This window comes from Rhinoraja longicauda, chromosome 11 (assembly GCF_053455715.1).
Source record: "Rhinoraja longicauda isolate Sanriku21f chromosome 11, sRhiLon1.1, whole genome shotgun sequence".
Lineage (NCBI taxonomy): Eukaryota > Metazoa > Chordata > Chondrichthyes > Rajiformes > Arhynchobatidae > Rhinoraja > Rhinoraja longicauda.
Genome location: NC_135963.1, coordinates 17,051,307 through 17,064,594, shown reverse-complemented (window position 1 = coordinate 17,064,594; position 13,288 = coordinate 17,051,307). Strand labels below are relative to the sequence as shown.

Here is a 13,288-nt window from a genome sequence, read left to right as displayed (position 1 = left end):
GGGCCGAATGGCCTACTCCTGCAGCTATTGTCTATTTTCACGACTCAGCTTGGTCATGAGTGTCGACAAAGTATTTGATCAAGGAACTATTATAAATAAACTTGATCCTTGACCAAATGTACTTCCTAGCTGGCACCATAGTGTAGCACACACAATATTCAAACCTGTAATATTGTTCCTTTCTCTTCAACCAAGGAAACAGGCCTAATGCCTCCACTGCAGCCTCAATCTACTAATTCAACACGATCAGAGACCACTTGCAGTATTATTGAATGGGCATTATTTCAATTTTGTATTTATTTCAGGTATTACCAATCTTTTACCACAGCTGAGCTCCACATGTCAACCAGTGAATAAATGTCTTAACTGTAAGAGCAGGATTCCTTTCAACTCTGAGCACAAAAATGCTAATCCTCTCAAGGTATTCTTGTGATCCTCAAAATAAGTTAATTCACCTTATACAGTACATCTATTTCATTTAAAACCTTCATCATTGTTTTTAAAGCTAAAAATGAAAAAGTGTTTTTATTAATTTCAAGGCAGAATGTGCATTAAATAATGGCCAGTCAGTGCACCAAAACAGAGTAGTAATTGCTCAACTCTCCATAGTATATACAGTAAAAACACCTTTAATAAATGTAAACATTTACTGCATGAACATACAAGTAAAAAGCACTCTTGTATACCATGTGAATATAAAATTGATCATGGAAAAGAACCAGGCATAATGCAACATGAAAGTTTATGCAACATTGTCAGGAGTTTGATGGGTACATTTATATTTATACAATGGACCTTTTTTTACGATTTACATGTCTGAATGATAAAAGTGCCAAAGGTCCAACATGCTGCTTTTTTCACTGCCATTCTTATCTAACCAGCATTTACTCTTATTTTCTTAGCTGCCAGGATTGTTAACTTTTGCAGCTAACTGAGGACCTGTAGTGGCAGAAGCTTGCTACTACAGTGTCACTGCAGAAATTTGAAGAATCCCGAAAGCTTCAGTTTCATATCATTTATTATTGTTGAATGAAAGAATACAATGCAAGTTCATACACAGTGCCTGTATATTAACTGATTCAAAATAGTAAGCCAACTTTCTAATTCAAAACCATTACTGTGAAATGTTCCATTCTGTCAGAAAAGGCGAGATCATTTTATTTACGGGCTTCCATGCTGATTACAGGCTGACAGCATCAGAAAATATGTAAATCGGAATCCATGACACCTACTTTTTTTCTTCTTTTAAAAAAAAATAGGTGCAGGAGTAGGCCATTCGGCCTACTTACACACTGATCAGCCAAAACATTATGACCACCTGCCTAATATGCTGCTGGTCCTCCGTGTGCTGCCAAAACAGCGCTGACCCGCCGAAGCATGGACTCTACAAGACCCCTGAAGGTGTCCTGCGGTATCTGGCACCAAAACATTAGCAGCAGATCCTTCAAGTCCTGTAAGTTGCGAGGTGCAGCCTCCGTGGATCGGACTTGTCGAGTACACCCCACAGATGCTCAATCGGATTGAGATTTGGAGAATTTGGAGGCCAGGGCAACACCGTGAACACTTCATCATGTTCCTCAAACCATTCCCGAACAATTTGTGCAGTGTGGCAGGGCGCATTATCCTGCTGAAAGAGGCCACTGCCATCAGGGAATACCATTGTCATGAAGGGGTGTACCTGGTCTGCAACGATGTTTAGGTAGGTGACACGTGTCAAATTGATGTCCACATGAATGGCTGGACCCAGGTTTTCCCAGCAGAACATTGCCCAGAGCATCACACTCCCTCGTCTTCCCACAGTCGGTTTGGACTAGACTGGATAGCCTTCGTTGCCCTCGCGCATTGATGAGCCTTGGGCGCCCAACACCCTGTTGCTGGTTTGTGGTTTGTCCCTCCTCGGACCACTGTCGGTAGGTACTCACCACTGCTGACTGGGATTAGAGATGTTCTGACCCAGTCATCTGGCCATAACAATTTGGCCCTTGTTAAAAGTCGCTCAGATCTTTACTCCTGCCCATTTCTCCTGCATCCAACACATCAACTTCAAGAACTGACTGTTCACTTGCTGCCTAATATATCCCACCACTTGACAGGTGCCATTGTAACCAGATAACCAATGTTATTCACTTCACTTGTCAGTGGTCATAATGTTTTGGCTGATCGGTGTATTGTGGCGTTGGGGAACAGTCGACAGTGACCACACCAACACTCGCAATAGGGTGAACTCAAGAGGAGGAGGTGACTGTACAGGTTTATTCCTGCCAGCTCAGCTTTGGGTTTGGAGAGGTGACGCTGGCAGTCTCTGGATTATCCTGGCAGCCAGTCTTTGCATGTGCGTGCATGCACGTGTGTGCAGTCCCTCGTTGTCTGGGGCAGAAAGAGGTTCTGGCATCACAGGTTTACCCTGGCGATTCAGTCTTAGCCTCATGTAGAGGCGTGGCTCTCTCGGGCTTCTTTTTCCAGAAGTCCAATCTTAACCACACAGTGACGTTGGTGGTCTCAAGTCTGTCCCAGTGGCTCAGTCTTCTTCATACCTGGGGAATCGGGAACACAACCTGGAGGGAGGGAGACAGCCCACTTTGTCTCCTGTCCTTGCTCTCATTTTTCTTCCTCTTTCTTCTTCCACTTTCTTGTCTTTCTCTTCTGCTTCTTCTCTTCTCATGTCTTCTCCAAGTCTCCCTCTCTGGCTTACATGCCTAGGTTTTATAGAGTAGGCTGACGTTGCCAAACAATTGCAATAATGCTGGGAATTGGCTCTCCTGGCCTGTCAGGCAGTTAAAGGGATCAGAGTGACACGCAAAGGGAGAGCGTGCTGTCACAATATTTATAAATAAGTTAAATTACCTTGAAAGGGCAATGCAATTAATTTCCAGTGAATATTTGAAACTTTAGAGATCTTAAACCATAGTTCCATAATTGTGACCATAATTCTATAAGTTTCAAGACAATTATAGAAAAAGATGGGACCTATTGTCAAGTCAAAGCCCTGCAACATTGTCTCTCCCTTACGGAGACGCGACCTTTGTTTCTGTGTCGTGTCTCCGTTCCCGCTGCGGCCTACCACCGGCCATGCACCTGGAGCTGGCGGCCTCCGGCTGGGATCACCTGGGCTCTGGTTCGCAGAGCCCACGGCCCAGACTCACCACCTGCGGCGCTGGCTGCCTTCGGATGCTGCAGGAGCGGCTGCGACTCATCTCCGGAGGCTCCGGCGCAGGCCGCCTGAACGTTGGAAGCCCGCAGGCCCCTGGGCGGGGGCCGACATCGGGAGCTCCGGCAGCGGCAGCGTCTTCGCCCGCCCCGAATCGCGGGGCTTGGGTCGGCCCGCCGCGGACCTTTCACCGTCCGGCGCGGCCTGAAATAGGCCGCGGGATTTTCTCCGCCCGGCGGGGGCTTCAATGTCGGGAGCCCCGACCGCCCCGACGTGGCAACTCCAACAGCCTGGCCGCGGGAGAAGACGGCAGGGAAGAGAAAAATACATTCTGGCCTTCCATCACAGTGAGGAGGGACTGGAGGAGACTCACTGTGATGGATGTTTCTTTTGTTTGGTGTTGGTTATGATTGTATGTGTTATTGCATTTTTATTGATTATACTTATTGGTCTTATTGTTGAACTGCGGGTAATTTTTCATTTCACTGCACATTTATGTGTATGTGACAAATAAATGACTATTGGAGAACTTCCAATTTTGGCGACATATGGACAGGAACTCAAAAATGTTAACAGAAAGAGTTCAGTACTAGTGGGGTCCTGTTAGAGTGAAGGACAAGACCAACAAGGTTTGGTTGATGGGAATATTAAGAGCCAAGATAGTTTCATTATAATCTGCACAGGGAATGGAACAATGAAATTCTGACTTGCAGTTTTACAGGCACCTTAACACAATAACACAGATACATATACAATATATACACTAGATGTAAAAGTAGCTGGGTTGGTTAGTAGGTTTTCAGAAGACACCAAGATTGCTGGGATTGTGGACTGTGAGGAAGGCTAAGGGAAACAGCGGGATATAGATCAGCTACAAAAATGGACAGGGAAATGGTAAGTAAAATTTAAATCCAAACAAATCAGAGGTGTTACACTTTGGGACGTCAAATGTAACGGCAAAATATACAATTAATGGCAGGACCTGTAACAACATTAACAGAGCTCCATTTAATTTCTTATTGACATGGCCGACAGTGTACCTTTTGCTTGCACGTTTATTTAGCTCAAGATAAATGTTTACATTGAGGGTGGATATTTTAATTGTAAATATTATGAAGAGTTGATTACCACAATGTTCTACTGAATGCTAAATGTGACTGAACAGTTAGAAAACTTTGTCTCTCTTGTTTCCAAATACACAGGACAAGATGTTAGAAATCCAAAGTGCCAAATGTCAATTTGCTCCCAGTGGTAATGGGAGGCTTATGCACTCACCTATTCTCCTCCGATGTTGAGAAGGACATCAAAATATTCCAAGCAATATACATTTCAATTTGAACAGATGCAAACATTTAATTTTGGGTTTTTTTTGTTGCAACATTGAACATGAAAACATAATCAAAAAGCCAACCTAGAGTTTCAAAGACAAAGGAAAAGAACTAGAATTATAGAGATATTTATGTAAATTGTCTTTGTTAATTTAGCGTCTCTCGTTTGTTTGAACTCTGAAATTGCAAATCATCAATGCTATAATCATTGACAATACAGCTTGTGAACAAAATAAACAATACAATTTCATATTCTGGTTGATGTCAGCCCACTAACCTTTTGCTGGTGCTAGCTCTTCAGAAGGACAAAAATCAAGATATTTTCTTTTTTTGCCGCATCTAAAAATCAAATATTTCTGAGATTCAGTGAAAAAGATAGAAAAGGTCAATTGCCAGCAATTTTTCCGAGCTGACATCAATCTTGGAGGAGAAAACCTCACATTTTTTAACACAGCACCCCTTCCTGGTAACCAGAAGATTGATATAAGAAGATAACTGCAGATGCTGGTACAAATCGAAGGTTTTTATTCACAAAATGCTGGGGTAACTCAGCATGCAGATTACTTTGTACTGAAAGCATTACAGGCCTATGATGTAGAAAGTGCCTGTCATCTCCTTTAACCTTTCTTCTCTGTTTTCACTTCCCAAATGGAAAAGTCAGAAACCATGCCTGACCCTGTCAGATGGAAATATAGAAGTCACCATTCTCCTTTTTGTATTACTCAAGGAAAATGGAGGATTACCACAAGGATCCAGGCTGGGGTCCCTGCCTAGTAAAAAGTAGGTAGAATGGTCATTGGGAAATCCTTAAGTACAAGGCAGACAAAGAGTGTGGAATTGAGGTGCAAACCAATATATCAGAAGATTTGTAAATGTTTTGTTAAACATTTTACAAACTGTGCATTAAGTGTCGCAAGACCAACAAGTATCAATCAGATCAATGGAATATAATGTTCACCAATTTTTACGAAGCTATGCCTGGGGAATCTTAACAAGGTCTGTAATGCTCACTACTGTGTGCAAAGAGCAAAAATTAACAAGAAGAAAATCTGTGATGCAATTACTTATCATACTAACTCTTGGATTGCTAAAGAAAACAGTGGCAAAGGCCTGGTAGCAGATTATCAAGACATAATTTTTTTAAGGGACTGCATATAACCAAGGTGGATTCAAAATGAATGAAGATGAGGTGTTTCAAAAATCAGGAAGGACAATAAAACAACTTTGGTTCACAAACATTGAGTTTGATCTGCAATTGGACAAGAATAAGTCAAGGCTTTAGACTACAATATATTGTCTGTTTAGTACATTTCAAATCTTAGCAACTCACTACTGGCCACATCTTCCCATCTCCACCCCTTTCTGCTTTCCGCAGAGACTGTTCCCTCCGAAACTCCCTGGTCCACTCATCCCTTCGCACCCAAACCACCCCCTCCCCAAGTACTTTCCCCTGCAACCGCAGGAGATGCAACACCTGTCCCTTTATCTCCCCCCTCGACTACATCCAAGGACCCAATCAGTCTTTCCAGGTGAGGCAGAGGTTCAGTTGCACCTCCTCCAAACTCATCTATTGTATCCACTGTTCCAGATGTCAATTTCACAACATCGGCGAGACCAAGCGCAGGCTCGGCGATCGTTTCGCTCAACACCTCCGCTGAGTCCGTCTCAACCAACCTGATCTCCCGGTGGCTCAGCACTTCAACTCCCCCTCCCATTCCCAATCTGACCTTTCTGTCCTGGGCCTCCTCCATCGTCAGAGTGAGGTCCAGCGGAAATTGAAGGAACAGCACCTCATATTTCATTTGGGCAGTTTACACCCCAGCGGTATGAACACTGACTTTTCTAACTTCAGGTAGCCCCTGCTTCCCCTCTCTATCCCCTCCCCTTCCCAGTTCTCCCACTAGTCTTCCTGTCTCCGACTACATCCTATCTTTGTCCCGTCCCCCCCCCCTTGACATCAGTCGGAAGGGTCTCGACCCGCAACGTCACCGATTCCTTCTCTCCAGAGATGCTGCCTGACCCGCTGAGTTACTCCAGCATTTTGTGTCTACCTTCGATTTAAACCAGCATCTGCAGTTTGTTTTCCTACACTTCTTAGCAACAGCTTACTGGCTTAAATTATGATAAAGAATGGGTTTTTTCAGTTCACAATCTTTCAAGTTTGGTCAGTGTAATGAAGGTCAAGTTTGGTCAGTGTAAGTTTGGTCAGGTTGCCATGAATGAACAGCACAAAATGAAATGTTTCATGAGATATATTGGGCATATAAACGTCCCAGTTTGGCTAATTAAACCAAAACTGCACAATTTAACAGAACACTGTCTTCTGCTAACAAAGCAGGTACATGTGAACATGGGTACTTTTCAGATCACCCTGACTCCAAAATATACTGGTGTTCCTTCATCTTCACCTAATCAAAATCCTGTAATTCCTTAACTACCAGCAGTGAAGCAGTGCATCACTGCAACACATTTAACACAATTAAGGAAAGGCAAATACAATCAATCTTGCTGGCAACATCCAATTTTTAAAGAAAAATGTTTAAGAAGATGAAAGTTTTAAGGAATATGTCATCATAAGAGCACTGATAATTTATCGACAGGTCTTCATTGATAAGGTAATACACAAGGAGGTCATATGGGACTTCAATAGTGGTAGGTGTTGGTATCATAAACAGATATTCACAAATTAAAAACAAGGAGGTTAAATGAATTTGACTTTCCCATTCATATCATATCATATATATACAGCGCGGAAACAGGCCTTTTTCGGCCCACCAAGTCCGTGCCGCCCAGTGATCCCCGCACATTAACACTATCCTACACCCACTAGGGACAATTTTTTACATTTACCCAGTCAATTAACCTACATACCTGTACGTCTTTGGAGTGTGGGAGGAAACCGAAGATCTCGGAGAAAACCCACGCAGGTCACGGGGAGAACGTACAAACTCCTTACAGTGCAGCACCCGTAGTCAGGATCGAACCTGAGTCTCCGGCGCTGCATTCGCTGTAAAGCAGCAACTCTACCGCTGCGCTAACATTTTAATCAGTTGCCATCATTTACAATTTGAATAATTCAACACAAAAATAATTTAGAAAGTCATTTGAGGAATAATTTTGTTCTCCCAAGGGGTCAAGGTGTTAAAAGTTTTTTTAAATAATAGCAGGAAATTTTATTTCCGTTATAAAACAAATCAAAACAGTACTAACAAATCTGAAGATTGCCGAGCCCAACTCTTCCGTAAACTTTTTTTCCCCACAATTCTCAAGGAATTAACTGAAGGAAATAATATCACTCTTGGCTAAGATGAGTCTGAATGTCATCAACACTGCCTGATCATCCCAGCCAAGGACAATAGTTTTAATTCCCATTTTCTGTTCATCATCTGGGGATTATGAAAGTTGAGAAACTAGAGTATCACAGGATGAAAATCATAAATTTCCTGCTGTGCATAAGATTACTGGAACACCAAGGCACTGCCTCAGACCTGCTTCAATTTTGCTTTTCTTTTTAAAAATCATAATTATTGAAGAGGTTTATGGTTGTCAAAATATTGACAAGTTGCTGGAAATAGGTATCGAGATATTTTTAATTACTAATAATGTCCATTTTGGACCTACTGAGCCATCTACAAGCAGGAATTCTACAAGCAATCTCCATTATAATACAGCAGTCTTTTGTAACTAAAACTCTGGGAATAAGGAAGATGCTAGGTATTGATGAGCTGTCCTTTCAAGCTATTCCACGTCTGCAAAGACCTAAAAATGGGAACAGTTTTGATGCCAAGTAATTTCTATAAGCCTCGGAAAAAAAATCACGGAGTTCTCACGATCCTATGTGAATGCCAAGAAATCACTTTTTGAGCTCATAGCCATACCTCTAGAGTTAATAAATGAGAAATAAATTATCTACAATGGCTTAACTAGAGATTTACAGATTTGGATCATTCCCAAGCAAAGTCCACATTAGTAATGAAAAATCATGATCAGGCCAACTGGTTACTTAAAATATAGCTAACCTCTCAGGGGCACACACATTTTGGCTTCAAAATTACTCTCTGCTAGAAGTGTATAATCATTGAAGCAAACACATTGCTCCTCCACCAGAACAAATACATTTTATACTTGGAACACTCATTTCTTTTGTTTAAAATTATCTGTCTCTGAATTCAAAATATTGACTATGCATGGTTAAGTTTAAAACAAGTCACAGTACAAGTCTGTAAACAGTCATAAGTGGGTAAAAGTGAGCGAGAGTTAAGTATCACAATTTAAGAAAATAGAGGGCAGAGAATACCAGAACATGTGAGAGGAGAGAGAAAGAGATAACAGATATATAGGAAATATCATCATGATGACAGGAACAGGAGAACCTTTTGGCTGGCAATGTGGGATGAGGTGATTCCAATTATTCAAAAATATTAAGTCAATTTGGACTGGGTGTAGTGGAGAAATCAAAGGACTATATCTATTAAAACAACATTTCCCCCCTTCAGTGGGGATGCTTTCCTCAAGTTCACATTTATTGTCATATGTGCATAAGTATGCTGAGGTATAGATATAATGAAAAATTTTGCTTATAACAGCATCAAAGGCACACGGAAAAACAACCAAAATCAAATTTTTACATAAATTACCCGTAAAATTCTAAAAGGGATCTGCAAAAAAAGACAGTGCAAGATCATTGTTAGAAAAAAAGGTCCGTAGTGGTCCAAGAGGTGGGCCATAATATTCTATTGTCAATGTAGGGTTAGGGTTGTGTAGGTTGGTTCAAGAACCTGAGCAGTTGCAGGAAAGTAGTTGGTGGTGTAGAACTTCAAGCTTCTGTAGCTCCTGCGCAATGGTAGCAGTGAAAAGAGGGCATGACCTGAATGGTGGGGAATACTAGATGATAGATGTCATCTTCTGAGGTAGCATCTCATAGCCATAGAGTGATACACTGTGGAAACAGGCCCTTTGGCCAAACTTGGCCAACATGTCCCAGCTACACTAGTCCCATCTGCCTGCGTTTGGTCCATGTAGATCAGTGCATGTTCCTTTAACATAGTGACCTCACCACTACTAACCACTCCCCATGATCTCTTGTATAACTGTAGCTTCCCCACCTCCAGCTCGCTCTCTAGTGCCAGTGATGACCACGGACAGCTAGGGCATAATGTGTGTAGTGTTATTAATAAACTTATTTAGTAAAAGACTCTGCGTACGAGTGACATCCTTTTACATGGTGTCAGATCGGTAGACTTGCGTCTCCTGTTTACCGGTTTTTATTTTATTATTTGTTTCTCCCAATTGTGTCCCCTCCTTCCACTTTGCTATGGCTTCCTCGTGTCGTCGTCCGGACACGCTCGTTTTCGATGGGGACATAGTGCACCGCTGGACGGTCTTCCAGCGGGACTACGAACACTATATCGCGATTGCCCATCCTGATGCAACTGCTGCAGTACGAGCTCACCTGCTCCTCAACCTGGCTGGTCCGGAGGCAATGGAACGATATGCTTCGTTCGATTTCGTCCCTCCGGAGGACCGCGACGACCCGGTATGTCTCATGGCCAAGTTCACTGCCCTGTGTGATATACCCACCAATAACATTATCGAGCGTTTTAACTTTTTCACGCGTCGTCAGGCTCCTGGGGAGCACGTTGACACCTTCATTGCTTCTTTGAGGCATATGGCTCGGAGGTGCCGCCTTGAAAAGATCACACCCGACGAGATGATCAGGGACGTCCTGGTCAACGGTCTCCTAAACTGCAAGCTACGTGACGAGCTCCTGATGAAGCCTGACCTGTCGCTAAAGGACGCCGTGCATGCTGCACGCATGGCTTCTGCTGTTGCCTCAGTATCTCGGCCGGCGTCCCATGACATAAATTTCACCGGACGCCGGCGGCTAAATGCCCCGCCGGTCAGGGTCGACCCCTCCGCGCCCACTACGGTCACCCCTCGCCGATGCCCAAACTGCAACTTCTCGTCACACCAGTTTAACGTTTGCCCAGCGCAGGGCAAAACCTGTAATTCCTGCGGGAAAATGAACCACTTTTCTGCAGCCTGTCGTTCTCGTGGGAGACCTGTCCCTGCTCCTAGAAGGAGTCTAAACAACCTTGCGAACAGTGATAGCGCAACCGGTTCCCAGCACCAACACGAGGAACTCCCCGATCCAGATACAGTGTTTTCGCTTTTGGGTGCACCTGCGTTGATAACGGATCCTTCCGTGCATGTTACTGTCAATGGACACTCCTTCCCTGCCAAGGTCGATACTGGTGCTTTTGCAAATGTTATGTCTGTTGGCCTCTTCGAGCAGATAAGCTCGGGGGAGAGGGTTACTCCTGACGACTCCCGCCTTCATGCCTATGGGGGAGGTGTTCTGGTTGCCGTGGGGAAGGCAACGGTTATCTGTACTGTTCTGAAGACCTCTCGGCCCCTCACGTTCCTCCTGCTAGCATCTGACAACGTCACCCTGCTGGGCGCCCGTGCATGCCAGGACTTTGGCTTGGTTTCATTCCACCGCGACATCCACCTGGTGGAGGCCCCCATGGACCCCCTGATCGAGTATCCCGACCGATTTGATGACGTCCTGGGGATGCTGCCCTGTGCCTACAAGATCGTTGTTGACCCGGGGGTCAACCCGGTGGTTAGACCGGCCCACCGTGTGTCTTTTGCCATGAAGGGCCGCGTGGAGTCCACACTACGTGGCATGGTGGACATGGGCATCCTCAAGGAGGTGAGTGCCCCCACCCAGTGGGTCTCCACCATGGTGGTCGCTGCCAAGAAGGATGCGAGCGAGATCAGGATCTGCATCAACCCGAAAGACCTGAACCTGGCTATCAAACGCCCGCACTACCCCATGCGGACGGTGGAGGACGTCGCGGCACAGGTCGGTCCAGCCACAGTTTTCTCGGTCCTAGATGCCAAGAGCTCCTTTTGGCAGATCCCTTTGGATGCACGTTCCTCCTTCCTGACCACCTTCAGCACACCTTTTGGCAGGTTCCGTTTCCTCCGCATGCCTTTTGGGATCAACTCAGCAAGCGAGGTTTTCCAGCGTACAATGGAACAGCTGTTTGCCGGGTTGCCGTGCGCCATCATTGTGGATGACATCCTGGTGTACGGGAGGGACGTCGCCGAGCACGACCGACACCTCCGCCAAGTCCTGGACAGGGCTCGTGAGATCAATCTCAAACTCAATCAACGGAAGTGTCAATTCCGCGTTGAGGAAGTCACCTACGTTGGCCATGTTTTCACGGCGGGGGGCCTGAAGCCAGACCCCGAGAAGACGGCGGCGATCACCGATATGCCCGCTCCCACTGACGTGCCCGGCCTGCAGCGCTTTCTGGGCATGGTCAACTACTTAGGCAAGTTCATACCCGACCTCAGCGAACTGAGTGCCCCCCTGAGGGAGCTGACCAAGAAGGAATATGCCTGGGCCTGGCTCCCGCACCACCAGTCGGCCTTCGTGGCCCTGAAGTCCAGACTCGCACGGACCCCCACTTTGCAGTTTTTCGACCTGAACAGGCCAATCGTCCTCACCTGCGATGCATCTCGGTTCGGCCTTGGTGCTGCCTGCCTGCAGCTCTATGACGACCGGCAGCTGCCCGTCTCCTATGCCTCTCGCACAATGACCCCTGCTGAACAGCGATACGCGCAGATTGAAAAAGAGCTCCTTGCCGTGGTGTTCGCGTGCTCCAAATTCAAAGACTACGTTCTGGGCAACACCTTCACCATCGAAACTGACCACCAACCGCTGGTCTCTATTCTGAACAAGCCCATCCACGCAGCCTCGTCCCGTTTGCAGCGGATGATGCTGCAGCTTCAGCGCTTTACCTTCGATATCGTGTACCGCAAGGGCAAGGAGATGTTCGTGGCAGACACTTTGTCCCGTGCCCCACTACCTTCCATTTCCCGCCATCCGTACGAATCGGCTGACCTGATGGTGTTGAACGTCAACATCGTTCCATCTTGGCAGATGCAGTCCCTGGTCACACACACTGCCGCTGATCCTGCCCTGCAACAGCTTGAGAGCGTCATCCGCCGTGGCTGGCCTGACCCCCCATCCTGCCTCCTGCTCCCGTCCATCCTCGCGTGCCCCACCCTGCGCCGTCTCGACTGTCTGTGCCCGGCTCGCCCCAGCCCCCTTCCCCTCCTTCGCCTGCGCGTTTGCGGGTATCGCCGCCCGGTTCTCCTCCTTCCCCTGGTTCCCCTGCCTCGGTACCCGCACCCGTCCCTGCTCTTCCTTCGGCCGAAGGGGATGGGGGGTTGCGCACCCGCTCTGGGCGAGTGGTCAGGCCGCCTGTCCGGTACGGTGGGTACGAGTAGTCTGTGTTGTGCTGCATTCTATCTGCTCCCTGCTTATAGTTTAAGTCTAGCGTATGAGCCGTGGTCGCTTTTGTTTCCAAGAGGAAGGATGTAGATCAGTGCATGTTCCTTTAACATAGTGACCTCACCACTACTAACCACTCCCCATGGTCTCTTGTATAACTGTAGCTTCCCCACCTCCAGCTCGCTCTCTAGTGCCAGTGATGACCACGGACAGCTAGGGCATAATGTGTGTAGTGTTATTAATAAACTTATTTAGTAAAAGACTCTGCGTACGAGTGACATCCTTTTACAGTCCATATCCCTCCAAACCTGTCCTATCCATGTACCTGCCTAACTGTTTCTTAAACATTGGGTTAGTCCCAGCCTCAACTACCTCCTTTGGCAGCTTGTTCCACACACCCACCACCCTTTGTGTGAAAAAGTTACCCCTCAGATTCCGATTCAATCTTTTCCCTTTCACCTTAAACCTATGTCCTCTGGTCCTCAATTCATCTACTCTGGGCAA

General features: G+C 45.9%; 1 protein-coding gene across 8 annotated transcripts in view; it reads right to left on the bottom strand.

Moving 5' to 3' along the window:
• Positions 1 to 13,288, bottom strand: part of st3gal3a (ST3 beta-galactoside alpha-2,3-sialyltransferase 3a) — a 350,137-nt gene that overhangs the window by 239,081 nt on the left and 97,768 nt on the right. The window contains exon 2 of one of the 8 annotated variants that reach the window (XM_078408349.1): positions 4,754 to 4,815. The exons of the other annotated variants lie outside the window; for them this stretch is intronic. Within the exon in view, the coding sequence (XP_078264475.1) occupies positions 4,754 to 4,815 (62 nt within the window). The remainder of the gene's footprint in view (positions 1 to 4,753; positions 4,816 to 13,288) is intronic. 8 annotated transcript variants of the gene reach the window in all.